This window comes from Pteropus vampyrus, unplaced genomic scaffold (genome assembly GCF_000151845.1).
Source record: "Pteropus vampyrus isolate Shadow unplaced genomic scaffold, Pvam_2.0 Scaffold4, whole genome shotgun sequence".
Taxonomy (NCBI): domain Eukaryota; kingdom Metazoa; phylum Chordata; class Mammalia; order Chiroptera; family Pteropodidae; genus Pteropus; species Pteropus vampyrus.
In genome coordinates, this window is record NW_011888785.1 from 23453074 (window position 1) to 23468365 (window position 15292).

General features: G+C 31.1%; 1 protein-coding gene across 1 annotated transcript in view; it reads left to right on the top strand.

The window, feature by feature from the left end:
- Positions 1-15292, top strand: part of PCLO (piccolo presynaptic cytomatrix protein) — a 368833-nt gene that overhangs the window by 219345 nt on the left and 134196 nt on the right. Inside the window, exons 7-9 of the mRNA XM_023533486.1 lie at positions 873-3060; positions 8142-8278; positions 14358-14448. Coding sequence (XP_023389254.1) covers positions 873-3060; positions 8142-8278; positions 14358-14448 — 2416 coding nt within the window. The remainder of the gene's footprint in view (positions 1-872; positions 3061-8141; positions 8279-14357; positions 14449-15292) is intronic.

The window sequence follows — 15292 nt, forward strand, 5'->3', positions numbered from 1 at the left end:
ATAGTGAATATGTTCTCTCTTTCCTTTTGGTATTCTAAAATTGTATGATTCTCAAAACTAGTGATTCTTAGAATGCAAGTTTATGACAAATTAACAAATAAAATTGAAAATATCTGACAACTCACCAGTGGTATACTTTATTTAATTAAAGAAAAAGATTTTAACGAGTTTTCATTGAAGTTTCTTTTGCTTCATATAGAAATTCCTAAACCATTATGAAGAAGCTAAGGAATAATAAAGTTGAAAGAAAATAAAAAGCCCAAATAGTCACAAAAACATTGAAAGATTAAATTTAATAGGAAATTAGTTCAGATTACTATTTTTTGGGGGGGGTGGGTGGAGACATCAAAGGATTTGAGGATTTAATTTCAAAACATTTTATGACTAGAATAGAAAGGACAGCCACTATATGGGGTAACCAAGCAGAAATGGGAAGATTGAAGCAAATGATTGAACTTAGTGGTAAATGAGCATCACCTTCAACAAATATGACTTAAATTTTATATAATTAACACAAATACTCTAGGAATTTATTCAGTAAATAATATTATGCATATTAAATAGGATGGAAAATGAGGTTTTAGAGTACCCCTAAGAGTCTGCCTAGCAATGAGTTCTGTGCTTGATTTCAAAATTCACTTCTAATGTTACAAAGTTATAATAATGACCAGTTTTAAAAAGAAAAATTATTTTTTCAGTTAATTTCATTTATGAATACCTGAAAAATTATATGTAAAACATTTATTTTAAAATGCTGTCATACATAAAACATATATGAAATCATTTTTATTTAAATGTAAATTATAGAGTTCTTTTATCTTTAATATTTTTCTTTGCTAATAAAATACTCTACTTTGTTTATTTAATTATAGACGAAAGGTTCTCAAACCATGACACCCTCTGGCATCCAGAAAAAAGTTAAGAGAACTCTGCCAAACCCACCTCCTGAAGAGACCTCCACAGGAACCCAGTCGACTTACAGCACAATGGGCACAGTTTCCAGGAGAAGGATCTGCAGAACCAACACAATGGCACGAGCCAAGATTCTTCAGGACATAGACAGAGAGCTTGATCTTGTGGAGAGGGAATCTGCAAAGCTTAGAAAGAAACAAGCAGAACTTGATGAGGAAGAAAAGGAGATCGATGCCAAGTTACGGTACCTGGAAATGGGAATTAACAGGAGGAAAGAGGCATTATTAAAGGAGAGAGAAAAGAGAGAGCGAGCCTACCTCCAGGGGGTAGCCGAGGATAGGGACTACATGTCTGACAGTGAAGTGAGCAGCACCAGACCAACCCGAATAGAAAGTCAGCATGGCATAGAGCGACCAAGAACTGCTCCCCAAACTGAATTCAGCCAGTTTATACCCCCACAAACCCAAACAGAATCTCAACCAGTTCCTCCTACGAGTCCTTATACACAATACCAGTACTCTTCCCCTGCTCTTCCTACCCAAGCACCCACCCCATACACCCAACAATCCCATTTTCAGCAACAAACTTTGTATCATCAGCAAGTTTCACCTTACCAGACTCAGCCAACATTCCAAGCTGTGGCAACAATGTCCTTCACGCCTCAAGCTCAACCTACACCAACCCCGCAACCTTCTTATCAGTTACCATCACAGATGATGGTGATACAACAAAAGCCACGGCAAACTACATTATATTTGGAACCCAAGATAACTTCAAACTATGAGGTTATTCGCAACCAACCCCTTATGATAGCACCTGTTTCTACTGATAATACATATGCGGTTTCCCATCTTGGTAGTAAGTACAATAGCTTAGACTTGAGAATAGGATTGGAGGAGAGAAGTAGCATGGCGAGCAGTCCAATATCAAGCATATCTGCAGATTCTTTTTATGCAGATATTGACCATCATACTCCAAGAAATTTTGTCCTAATTGATGACATTGGAGAGATTACCAAAGGAACAGCAGCATTAAGCACTGCATTTAGTCTTCATGAAAAGGATCTGTCAAAAACAGACCGTCTGCTTCGAACCACTGAAACACGGAGGTCTCAAGATGTGACAGATTTTCTAGCACCTTTACAGACTTCCTCTAGACTGCATAGTTATGTGAAAGCAGAGGAAGATCCAATGGAGGATCCTTATGAGTTAAAGCTTCTGAAGCATCAGATTAAACAAGAATTCCGCAGAGGGGCAGAGAGCTTAGATCACCTTGCTGGTCTTTCCCATTATTATCATGCTGATACTAGCTATAGACATTTTCCAAAATCTGAAAAGTACAGCATTAGTCGACTCACACTTGAAAAACAAGCAGCAAAGCAACTACCAGCAGCCATACTTTATCAAAAGCAGTCAAAGCATAAGAAATCACTAATTGACCCTAAGATATCGAAATTTTCACCTATTCAAGAAAGTAGAGACCTTGAACCTGATTATTCAAGCTATATGACTTCTAGCACTTCATCAATTGGTGGAATTTCTTCCAGAGCAAGGCTTCTTCAAGATGATATCACTTTTGGCCTCAGAAAAAATATTACAGACCAACAAAAATTTATGGGATCATCTCTTGGCACGGGACTGGGCACATTAGGAAATACCATACGGTCAGCTCTTCAGGAGGAAGCAGATAAGCCATACAGTAGTGGCAGCAGGTCCAGACCTTCATCCAGACCTTCTTCTGTCTATGGGCTTGATTTATCAATCAAAAGAGATTCTTCCAGCTCTTCTTTGAGACTGAAAGCTCAAGAGGCTGAAGCTCTAGATGTTTCCTTTAGTCATGCATCACCTTCTAGCAGAACTAAGCCTACCAGTTTGCCAATTAGCCAGAGTAGAGGAAGAATACCAATTGTAGCCCAGAATTCTGAAGAAGAAAGTCCACTCAGTCCCGTTGGCCAGCCAATGGGAATGGCCAGGGCTGCAGCTGGACCCCTGCCACCAATATCTGCAGACACCAGGGATCAGTTTGGATCAAGTCACTCATTGCCTGAAGTTCAGCAACACATGCGAGAAGAATCACGGACTCGAGGCTATGACCGTGACATAGCATTCATCATGGATGACTTCCAACATGCCATGTCAGACAGTGAAGGTAAATTGGGCCTCAAAATACCTTGTTACTCTCAAACCTCAAACTCTTATTTTTCTGCATGTTTAATTATCTTTCTCCAAGGATGTATTCTACTTTGCTTGGTGTATCTTTTGCATGTTTATTTCAATTTTATTTCTTGTAAATGGAAATTTTATCTTGTGTATAGATTTTATAGCATGCGTCTCTTTATTTCTTTTCAGTTTATTCTTTTATTGTTTTTTCTTGATTGTTTGCCTGATTCGTTTGGTGTTCACTTTTCCGAAACCATTATCAAATAATTGTGTCAATAAAATATGGTCATCCTTTAAATCTATAGTTGGAAAGTTTTTCATTGTTTATTTTTAAAATACATTTTTAAAGTTATCAGTCATTCTTTTTCAGTTTGTGAAACTATTAAAGTTTAGAGTCATTAAGTACTATTCTGTTATAGTTGGTAATAGAAAATTACTTATGTAATTTTTGTGAGATCAGTGTTTATTAATTCAGAGAATGTTCTCCTTTTAAGAATTTTTGGATAAGTCTCTGATATTAGTATAATGTAGAATTTAATAATCCTTAAATACAAGGTTTATATTTTATTTCTCTCATTATGAGTATTACAATTGACAAGTTTGTACTTTGGCATTACAAAGTAGAAAACTTAGCACCAAATATGATAATGACTAAATCTTATCAAGTATGTGTAAAGTCTTCTTTAAATTTAAAATTGAAATTCTGTACACTGATTTTATGAGTTTAGCTATTTTGGAGCTGAAGCCCTCCAGGTGCACCCATTTAGACTTGACCTTCACTTTACTTTTTGCGTCATCCCATTTTTTTCCCTAAATTATTTCACTAGTTATTTCATACCGAATAAATGATTTAAAGCAAGAACTTATTTAGCTAAAAACTGGCTTATGATATTTTGTTGTTGTTGTTTAAATATATAGAATCTTAAGGATTTTGGAAAATTACCTAGTTCAAGTCTGATTTTGAAGACAAGGGAGTAGAGGTATAGGGACATAAAGAGTCTTGCTCATGAAAGAGGACTCATGACTCTGGATCTTTTAAAACATTTCTTCCTCCTTTGTCATTTATTTGAATGTAGGCATGGTTTGAGTCCTAGAAATGCAATATTTCTGATCAAATAAAAGTGTTATTATTCCATGCCTTTGGAGACTGCAAAGCACTAAGCCAACATGAATATCTCCACTTTTAAATCTTACATTTTTCCTGAGGACTTGCAGGAAAATATGTTTTCTTGAAAGGATTTTCTTTCTACTTCTGTAACTAGAAATTAACATGACTTTAGAAGTTCAATCTAAATTTGAATAGGACTAAAATAATCACTGGATTTGAAAGAGGACAAACTACTTTTCCTAGTGAAATTCCAACAGACTAGTCAATTTTCTAATTTGTTTTCTTCTCTTCTGGCTATTAGAATGACCATTTTTATTGATAATTAGTCAATTAAATAAAACACTCCGTGTTTTTTTTTTTTTATTGAGCCAGTTGTTTGAATGAATCGACATAGTTAGAGTTATAATATGTGGTCTTTATTTTTTTCTTTACTTTTTCATAATCCACATTTTACACACATTATATATATATAAAATGATTGCTGCAGGAGGATAAAAAGGTTCTTCAATAATCATATCAATAAGATAACAAAATAAAACAAAAACTTAAAAGGTCTATGGCATAACTGAATACCTAAAGTCTATGTGTGCGTGATGACCATATATGTAATTATGTGTTTGGTTGTTATGTACTCATAATCATCAAGGACTATGTGAAAAATTGATTTAATAAAGTAGATGATGAGACATAATACAACACACAAAATTATGAACTGTGTAAAGATGATATAAAAGATATAAATAATTAAAATAAATTTAGATGAAGTTAAGCAGTTAAACTAAAATGTATTTTAAAATTGAGCAGACAAGAAATTTAGTCATAAAGTTCATGTTGACATAGAATTAGATTAACTATAACAAATTGACTTACATATAAAATATGTGTGTAAATTGTAGTGATTACCTTTAAAAATTGTATGTTTTTAAATCTTATATATTTTCTTTGCCTTTATATCACATCCTCATATTACTTTTCTTTTGGTAAGCAATGGCTTACTTTTCCTTTGAAATCCTGGATTGCTTGTGTAAAGAGAAAAGTAGAAAATATTTTTTCCCACTCACATAACTCATTTCTGAACTCATAAAATATTAAGAATTTTAAAATAATTTTTAATGAAAAATTCTAGAAGATAACTTTGAAAAGTATAAGATTTCAAGAGCCTGTTTAGTGTCATGTAGACAAAACAAGTTTAACTAAATTCAAGTTTCCTGTGTACTTACTCCAAATTCAATCTAACTCTAGGTTATAGACTATAAGATGTTTTTCAGATGTGTTCTACATGACTTTAATTTTGACATAGCTCACTTGAATCATGGACTCATGCATAATTTTGATTGCTTAATATTTATGACTATTAGGCTGAAGTCCACAACTTGATATGCATGCATGTTTGAATAAACAGAGAGCAGGAAGCCTTCCCTCTTGAGCAGATTGGAGAGAAGCCAAACTAGAAACAGTCCAGTTATATTTATTTCTATAAACACAAATATTTTGTCGAAAACATTATTTCAAGGTACACTCCATGCAAAAATAAAGCAATCTATGCAGTCATTTACAAATATATAGTTTAACCAGTTTTTGATACTGAATAAAATTAAACTGTTCATGTAACTGTTGCCCATGAATAATGCTAGACCCAAAAAATAGCTTAGTTGTATTTTACATTTAAGAATTCAAGAAAATTCCAGTTAACAAAAGGGGGTGTTAATCTCTAACAATTTATTTAGACTAATTTGAAAATATTATTATTAATGTGTAGATCTACTATGCCAGATCAGACAATTGCAGTTATAAACAGTTAGCATTTATGTCCAACTTGCTATAAATGGTGAAGACGGAATCTAAGAGCACATTCATTCAACCTGGTTCTTCTTGGTGGGTCTATAAATTCCTATGCAAAGCGTGGTAGATATCTTAGTTACATGTAGAGTTACTATAACAAATAACAAAGTATGTAATAAGAAATGGAAATAAATTGACAAAATTTGGTCAAGTTGAGATTCTGCCCTATTTGTATAGACACAGCCAAGGAAACATGTTTTAAAGACCTGTATTTCAAATGCAGTTAGCAGAGTTATATATTCAAGTGAAATCATGTACTACATTATTCGCAATATTCATTTATTAAAATAAGTATAGATTTTTATTTTCATGAGGAATACATTATAAATATATTTAAGAAGTAAGATAAAATAATAGTGTGGTTCAGATAATCTAACCCATTTTTAGAGACTGATGATTTGTTTTGTATTTACTTATCAAATTTCTATTACATTAAATTTTTTGATAATTTAGTCACTTCATGTCAAATTAAAGCTATAAAAAATAATAAATATCCAGTAGATTGTGAGAAAAGATTGCATAACTATTAATGAGGTTTAAGGGACAAATTAATTTTAAAATGTGCATATTAAAATTAGGGTATTTAACTACTTTCTCTGGTTGATGACTAATTTTTTATGTTTCATTTATTTTCCAAATATTTATTGAATGTTATGGTATTTGCAAGGCATTGTTTTTAGTGATGAGGGATAAAAAAAAAAAAAAGAAGATATGAGCCTTGCCTTCAAGCAGCTTAGACTCTAATAGGGGATATCAGACAAGCACATATACAATCAAATGAGGTATGTACCATTATATTTTCTCAAATCTAAGAGTGACTAAATTATGGCACATTATTTATCATTTCGTGTTTATTGGGAAGAAATGCTGTGATTAATCAGCAACACTGACCACGCTCACGGGAGGTGGAGGTAAGTAGTGGTGTACATGCTCTGGGTTTACCAATCCTGCCAACCAAAAAATAATGAAAATTTCCTTAAAAAAATAGTCTTGAAAGTTTCGGAATATAAGACAATCAGGGATATATACATAAATAGAAAACACTAATGTGATAGAGATAACTCAGTATTGTGGCATTATAGAAGCTAGACTGTCCAGAGAGCATATAGATTAATAGCATTGTCGACAAATATTTCAGAATAAACAATTGAGAAGGCTGTTCCATCTGCCATTTAGGAAGCAACATTGTATTTCTAGAGACTATTAATTAGAGACCTTTATACAAAGAATAAAACTTTATATAAAGTCAAATGATACATATTACATAAAATAGGATTTTAAGTCACTAAATAATAGCGTCGAAAAACCTTGGAACTACTAAGAACTGAATGAGATGAAAAATTTTAAGTAATAATTGTGTACTTAAATATGGTTGCATTTTCAAAAAAGTATTTTAAGATATCGAGTTTTGTCACATTATAGGCACAAAAAGCAATCAACTCTTCAACCTAATTCTTAAATCTGTGATCTCACAGAAAATAATTGTTCAATTTTTGATAAAAATTTCTAAATGATACATTTTAATATTAGGTTACCCGGTGATTATGACATGTATGTTCTTAGCAATAATATTTGTAATCCTCTTGGAAATAAATTTTATTTTTTTAAATAAATGTCATAGAAATGTCATGTGTTCAAAAGATACTTGATGTTCAAAGTCAGAAGCCACATACCTATTGCTACTGGATTAATGGGATAGTGAGAAAGTGGCAGAATTTTCTGTACTCAAGGGATACATTTTCCTTAGACTTTAGTAGTGGGTGTTGGGGAGAGGTGAATAGGTGAGAACTAATTGAGGTTGAATAGAATGACTTCTGAGGAATATTTACTTACTTATTATTTATTTATTTATTTCAATCACTATCTAAATTTCTTTTTCTCCTGATTTTTTTTTTTTTTTTTGCTCTAAGAATTTGAACAGATGTGCACATCATTTTTTCTAGATTATTCCATGGTAAAAATTTTTAAACATAATATTGGAAGTGATTTTCTTCATCTAAGTTTGAAATGTATAAATGGTTAACAAGCCTGGAGCATGTTGATGCTTTAGAACATCTGCTGCCCTCTATTAGTTATATTAATTGGGGTTGCAATATTTGATATTCCCTTGCTCTCCAAAGCCTATCACCTGCGTCGTGAAGAAACAGATTGGTTTGACAAACCCAGGGAGTCTCGTTTGGAAAATGGACATGGTCTGGATCGAAAACTGCCAGAAAGATTGGTCCACTCTAGACCTCTCAGTCAACATCAAGAGCAAGTAAGTACTATATTGAGCAATCTCTTTTAGATTTATAATCACCTCCCCCCAAAAAATTCATGCTAAAATGGTCTCAATTATCCTAAAATGCATGGGATTTTTGTCAATTAAGTTCAATTTTTTTTTTTTTATTAACTTACAGTAGTAAGTACCTTACTTTATCAGTCATGACTGATTGACATTGCAGCATAGCTATGAAGCTTCTACCAGGCAATTTGTGATTCATTCCTCCGACAAGTAAAGTTAATACAACATACCCAACACTGCTACACAATAAAGCTTCTGAAGAGCTTACAGAATATTGGGTGAAATAGATTTGAGTAATTTCAATGCTCTCCAATAACAGTGTGTTCCGGTATTAAGAATAGCAAATGAGGATGACAAAACCAAGTCAGCTGGACATAGGGAAGGCTTCATTTGGAAAAAGAGGGAAACATGTCTTTGAGTCTATTGAACAGAAGTGTTTGTTCTGTATTCATTTTTAGATTTTATCAGAACTCATATAAAGTAGATATTCTAAATTAATATCTATTTATAGATGAAGAAAGTGAAACAGAGATAAATTTCACAATTAAATAAATATGACCCAAAATGATCTTATTTACTTTAGAAAAGATGAGGAGATGTTTGAGTTGAATTTTGAAAGATACATAGGAGATCAATAGTTGGATAAATCAAAGAAGATTTCTCTGGTAAGCCAAATGGCCTTAAATAATTATCTTAAAAAATCAGATATTTGCAGGCTGTATACTCATAATCATTAAAATACCCACAAAAGAGATAGTTGATTTATTTTACATACATTAACTCTTAAATCATCCTGCTTGGTTACTGATTCATTGATATAAAAGACAACATATTTTGAACAAAGAAGAATCATATGAACTTACTATAATTGATTAAACTGTTTGTCACATTAAAGTATAAAAGAAAAGACTTTTACACATATAAGTACTGACTAAAAGATAATATTTATTATACTCATTTGGTTTCTTCCTAAGCAATTTTAGTTTTTATGGACAAATTTTGAGCTTTTAAATTGAATTTTCTTTTCTCAAAATTTTGTTGTTTTGTTTTTCTATATGCTATTACATTTTCTAGAAATTTTGAGATTCTTCTCTATATATTATAAATATTTTCTATTTAGTTTTTGGTATCTTTAAAAAGTTTTTGGTTTAAGATTATGTTTACCCCTATATGCATGTCAGTAAATTTCCATTTCTTTGTATTTCATTTTAAAGTATCAAACTATTGAATTATACTTTTATTTAGCCTATCTTATTATTCTTAAAATTATATTTATTAGTTGAATTTCAACCTTATCAAATATATCTGGCTGGGGAGTAAAAAACTTAATGAAATCATCCCAAACATGTTTTTAAAGTGTAAATTTAACTTTTTATCTACAATTACTAAAATAATAAATTTGTAAGCTGAAAATAACTTTCTTGAATATATTTTATAAGAATCTCTCTATAAGACTCATTATATCTTACCTACCTCATGTGTTTCTTTGAAGTTTAGCATTTCTCACAAATCTAGATCAAGTCACTGAAATCACAGTTTTTTAAATGTAATCCTAATAAGATGAAATATATAAACTGGAATGCTAAAAAAGAATCACTTCCATACAGTTATTTCCTGACACTACTATTTTCATGGATACTCAGAAGAGTCTTGTCCAACTAATTTATCCAACTAATATTTTTTGAGGATACATTTTAAAGTAATCTATTTACCTCAAAACATATTTTATAAATTCTATTGTGTATATATACATTAATATTCTAATGACACTTTTTTCTAATTTTCTGTAACTAACATCTACAGATTTATGATTTTGATCTGCTAAAGATATAGTACATTATGTTTAAACAGTATAATTAGATACCAATGTCATAACAAAATTAAGGAGAAAGGGTATATATTTAAGAATCACTTAATGAATTTCTTGCTGTTTTTGATAAAGTAGAAAATGTAAAGATCCTTGTTTGAACAATACATAGGTAAATATAATAGAGTGATGTGTATTTTCTTCCTAAAAGTTATTTTTTACATTTTTAATAATTTTTTTACATTTTTATTTTGATATCTAACATACAGACAACTATGTATACACATTATCAAAACTGCAAATATATAGAATTATAAATTAGTTATAAAGTGAAAAACCATGTAACTACCACACAGACCAAGAAAGGGAAAATGGCTAGCCCCCCAAAACTCTCATGTACCCCTTCCAGATTGTAATTCTTAACCCCCCCAAAAAACAAATATGCTGATTTTTGTGACAATGATTTCTTTGTTTTTCTTTATAATTTTTTCCTTAATAGAAGCTATATAGAAGACAACATACATTTTGATTACATTTATTTAAAGTCAGAATTTATGCTTTTTGCATTGATAATTATCTTCAACTACTCTTCCTCATTAACTCATCATAACTATACTTTGGTCTAGAGAGAATAGCAAAATAGCATTCTTATTTTATTTACTTCTTTGCATCTCTAATCATAAAAAAGTAATATTGAGCTCTTGGTAACTATAAGCCCAGATGCTTTTATTTGAAAATGTATGCATAACAAGAATTTATGCTCATAAAATGCTCTGGAGGCAAAAATAATAAAACCAAATTGACTAATGCAAACAATAACTTATCTGCTTTTAAAAATATTTTATCTACCACATATACTAGAGACATAGAAATTTTTTTCTGAAATTTTTATTAGACTCAAAATTATATTAACTATACAAATAAACCAAATATGCAAATTCATATGTTTTCTTTCTAATATAAACATATATCCATATATATATATCCATACATACATACATATACATATTCATTCAGTGGAAATTCAACTCTACTTTGTGAATTGAACAGATAAGTTGACCCCTTTCTTTTTTTTCCTTCAGTCACTTCACCTATAAGTAGGACTAATACCCTTCACAGGGTGATTATAAAGGTCTACATTTCTTGACTAGTACAAAACACCTCTACTTCTGCACTAATACCCACATCTTCTGCAATTCTCATGTAACTACTATATTGAGGTACATTAAGCTCCTCTGCCAGAGCCACTCTTTCTCTTTATTCTGAGTTTGTAAATGTTTTGTTTCCTCTACCTGAGTGCTCTCTTTCCTCTTTTCTTTTGGTTAACTCTACACATCACATAGATCTCTATATGCACATGCCCCATCTTACAAGAAGCTTTCCCTGACATAACCACTACCGCCTCCCACAAATCTGGAGCAAGCGTTCTTTCATTGCATTGCGCTCCAATAGCACTGCATGCATGATGTCACAGCTTTGAGTCCTAGATTCCCTATTTCATCCACCACAGTAAATATACAGTGCCTAGCACAGTGCTTGGAACCTCAGAAGGGCACTCTCTATCCTGCATATAGCATTCATGGTTTTTAAGTGCAGGGAAGGATGGATGTCTGTGTAAACAAAAGATACATTAACAAAAGTGTTATAATTTCATAAGTACGAAGGTTTAATTTATGAAAATAATTTATGAAATAATTTATGAAAATAATAATAGAGCAACTTTTGAAGTATTTATAGGTAAGGAAGAAGAAGAATTCTCATTTTGGGAGGCATAAAGGAGATAGTTCTCTCAATGCAGAATTACCAAAAGACAATGATATCTGAGACCAGCCTCTTGGGGAGACATATGGGACACTACTTGACATTAGTCCTATCCTCTGGCCATGCATCCACTCTTATTTGTCAGAAGCACACCTCCCATGAACCCAATCTGCTGGAGAACTCTCAATACTTTCCTAAAATGCTTAGGAAAAAGCCAAGATCCAATTAGTTTATACACGAGAGACAGATATCTCCTCCTTATGAAGATTCTTGGCCACATTGATAGTATTTTTGGCAGGTTAATGTTTGACTCATTAGATAAATTCATGAAACTGGTTGAAGACAGTCTTTGAAACTACAGGAGATTCCATAGATGATCTGAAAGCACCATTTATGGAATAAAGATGTTTAATATCCATTCTACTAGCACCATCATAGGTACAAATTAAAATACATTACTGGCTAACTGGCAAAACAATGATGAAAAATTTGAGAACCCTACTACTCTTCTAGACTGCAATAACACTATGTGATTATATTCACTTCTCTCTAGTCTGGAGAATGGAGAGAATAGCAAAAGGCAAAATTATGTTTTCATAGTTGGCCAAGTGGGAAAAAATGACTTTTTAAAATCATTGTTAAATAATACATGAAATTAGAAGATATGTGAAATAAACTGAAATATCCATCAATTAAATTTCCTACAGTATTAAAAAAAATTGTTATGTTTAACAGTTGTGGAATTTTCAATGCACATGGTTTAATTTTTAGTAAAAAAAAAAATAAAGACCTTTAAGTGCAGATTAGGGAAGGGAGGAAGGAAAGAAGAGGAAGAAGAGAAATAGAAAAAAGAAGAAAGATAAAGGGATGGAAAGTAAGTATGGTAGTAGAGAGAAAGTAAGAGAAAAGAGAAGCAAAGAACAGAGCAACAGAGGGGTACAAGTCAGAACAGGGAGTGAGAGAGGAAGAAAGAAGAAAAATGTACACTTTTAATTTTTATAAATATAAACGAGGTTTTCAGTGGCTTACAAAGTTAGCATTAGTAAAAAATTAACTAGATTGACTGATTATATTGACCATAATATTTTTATAATCTTAAAAACAGTATTTCAGTTTTACTTTTCAGTAGTCATATAATATTTCTGGACTTAAATGGATTCTGCTGTTTGGGGAGTGTTTCATATTCATCAGAGACTTGATTAAGTTTATTCTTTCCTGACAAGAATAAAATCTAAAGGCTATAATTTAAGCTTGCATTTTTTCAATACGTATTTTATTTTTAATATATAGAATTCTAAGAGCTGGATTGACAAAGACATGTTAAAACCATATGACTATTTCAAAGAATCTTTCACCAAATATACGTATACTTGGCTTCAAATGCTATTTAATATTTTGGCTTAGTATTCTCACATACTTCTTAAACATATTCTGAATTGGGTAGTATTAAATGTTTCTTTACTAAACTTTATTTCATTTGTAATTTTAGTCAAAATTTTCCTAAGGTGATAGATATAAGATTCCATACTAATAAAATCCTATCACTATGGATACTACTAAATATTTTACTATTTCTATGTTTCATTATTTTATAAACCTTATTTAAAAGCGAAGTTCCATAAAATATAAAGCACAAGTTTACATTCACTAATTTACTTTTGCTTCAGAAATCTTATTTCGCCAGGTGGAAACAAAGATAATGCAGGTTATGGTATTCTCATGTTCTTGTCTCAATACTGAGAATTGAAATCACAGATTTGCAACAGTAGCTTTAAGTGTTGCTTCCTCTTCTCCGAGGAACATCAACAGTAAATGTAAAATAACACCATCAGTAACACCACCTTGAATACAAAGAAGGCTTCGGAAAGTATTCGAATGAGCAAGAACTGTGCTTATTTATACAGAATTATCTCAGCATCCAGTGTACATTGAAACTTCTAGTAAATGTGCTCAGCAAAAGCACAATTCTGAAATGAAAACAAAGCTACATAAACATAAACATAAACACAAAGCTACATAAACATAAAAGGATCCTAGTGATAGAGATGTGGATTATGAGAATATTCTCTTTCTTTTCTAACACCACTTAATTACTGAAAATTAAAAATGCTTTTTCATTTCTAGGCTGTCCAGAACAAAATTAGCAACTGTCAGTTTTCCAAATATATTCTCCATCGAGTCAACGTTGACTCGATGCTACTATAGTAACAGACATTCTTTAGAACTTGTTGCATGTGCTCATTAATTTTTTAACCACAACAAATCAGTTTGAAAGAGAAACTGGTTATAAGTGTGAAGACCATAATGAACTCAGAAAACAATAATATCATTACATATTGTATGATGCTTAAATGGTGATCATTTGAGAATCTTCTAATATATATTTATCAATGCTTTTAAAAAGTCCAGTTATATATATATATATATATTACACTTTAAGTGTCTTTAACATTGATTTTTTACCTTATCACATGTGTGTCTTAGATTATACAGATGAACGGGAAGACTGTGCACTACATCTTTCCTCATGCAAGGATAAAAATAACGAGAGATTCTAAAGATCACACAGTTTCAGGTAAAGAAAATCAAATAATCTAGTTCTTTTTACTTTAATTTAGATATATATATATTTGGAGTTCAGTTTAGATGACTGATTAATTTTTAGGAAATACTTTTTGTCAAAAATTGTTATTTTGGAAATTTCAAAAAATAAGCAGGCTTTACATTTGAACATAAAATGCATAATCCTTAATATGACAGATTACTAAATAGTACATATTTAGATCATTCTGCTCATTAACTGTTTTTAAAAATGTACGTGGCATTATAATACTCTATAATTATTGCTCTATTGAGTTATATGGTCACTGGTTTTAGGGCTATAAAACATTCTCACAAAGGAAGTAAAAACTATCTTGGATTCTTCTAAAGAATAAATTCCCCTATACCTTATCAATTTTAAACATTATCAATTATGCTAAGTTTTTGTTTGCTTGCTTGTTTGTGTCTTTCTGTAAACCAAAGCTTATGATGTAATTTTTAAACTTTTTGTTTCAAAATAATTTTGAACTTCAAGAAAAATTTTGAATTTCCAGAATATAGTACAGTCAGTTCTTTTGCCCATCCCTTTTTATCAGTTTTCTTATTGTCATATGTATACACATTACAGTGTTCAAAACCAAGAAGTTAACATCAATATGATACTATTAAAATATCTACAAGTGATAACCTAATTTTGAGTTTATCCACTAACCCACTAAATCTTTCTTTTTCTGGTCTGGAATTCAATCCAGATCTTATATTTCATTTAGTTGTCACACCTCCTTTGTCTTCAGTCTGATAGTTTCTCAGTCTTCCTTTTTCTTTCATGACTTTGATGCTTTTGAAAGATAATGGACTTTTTATATTACAAATAAAAA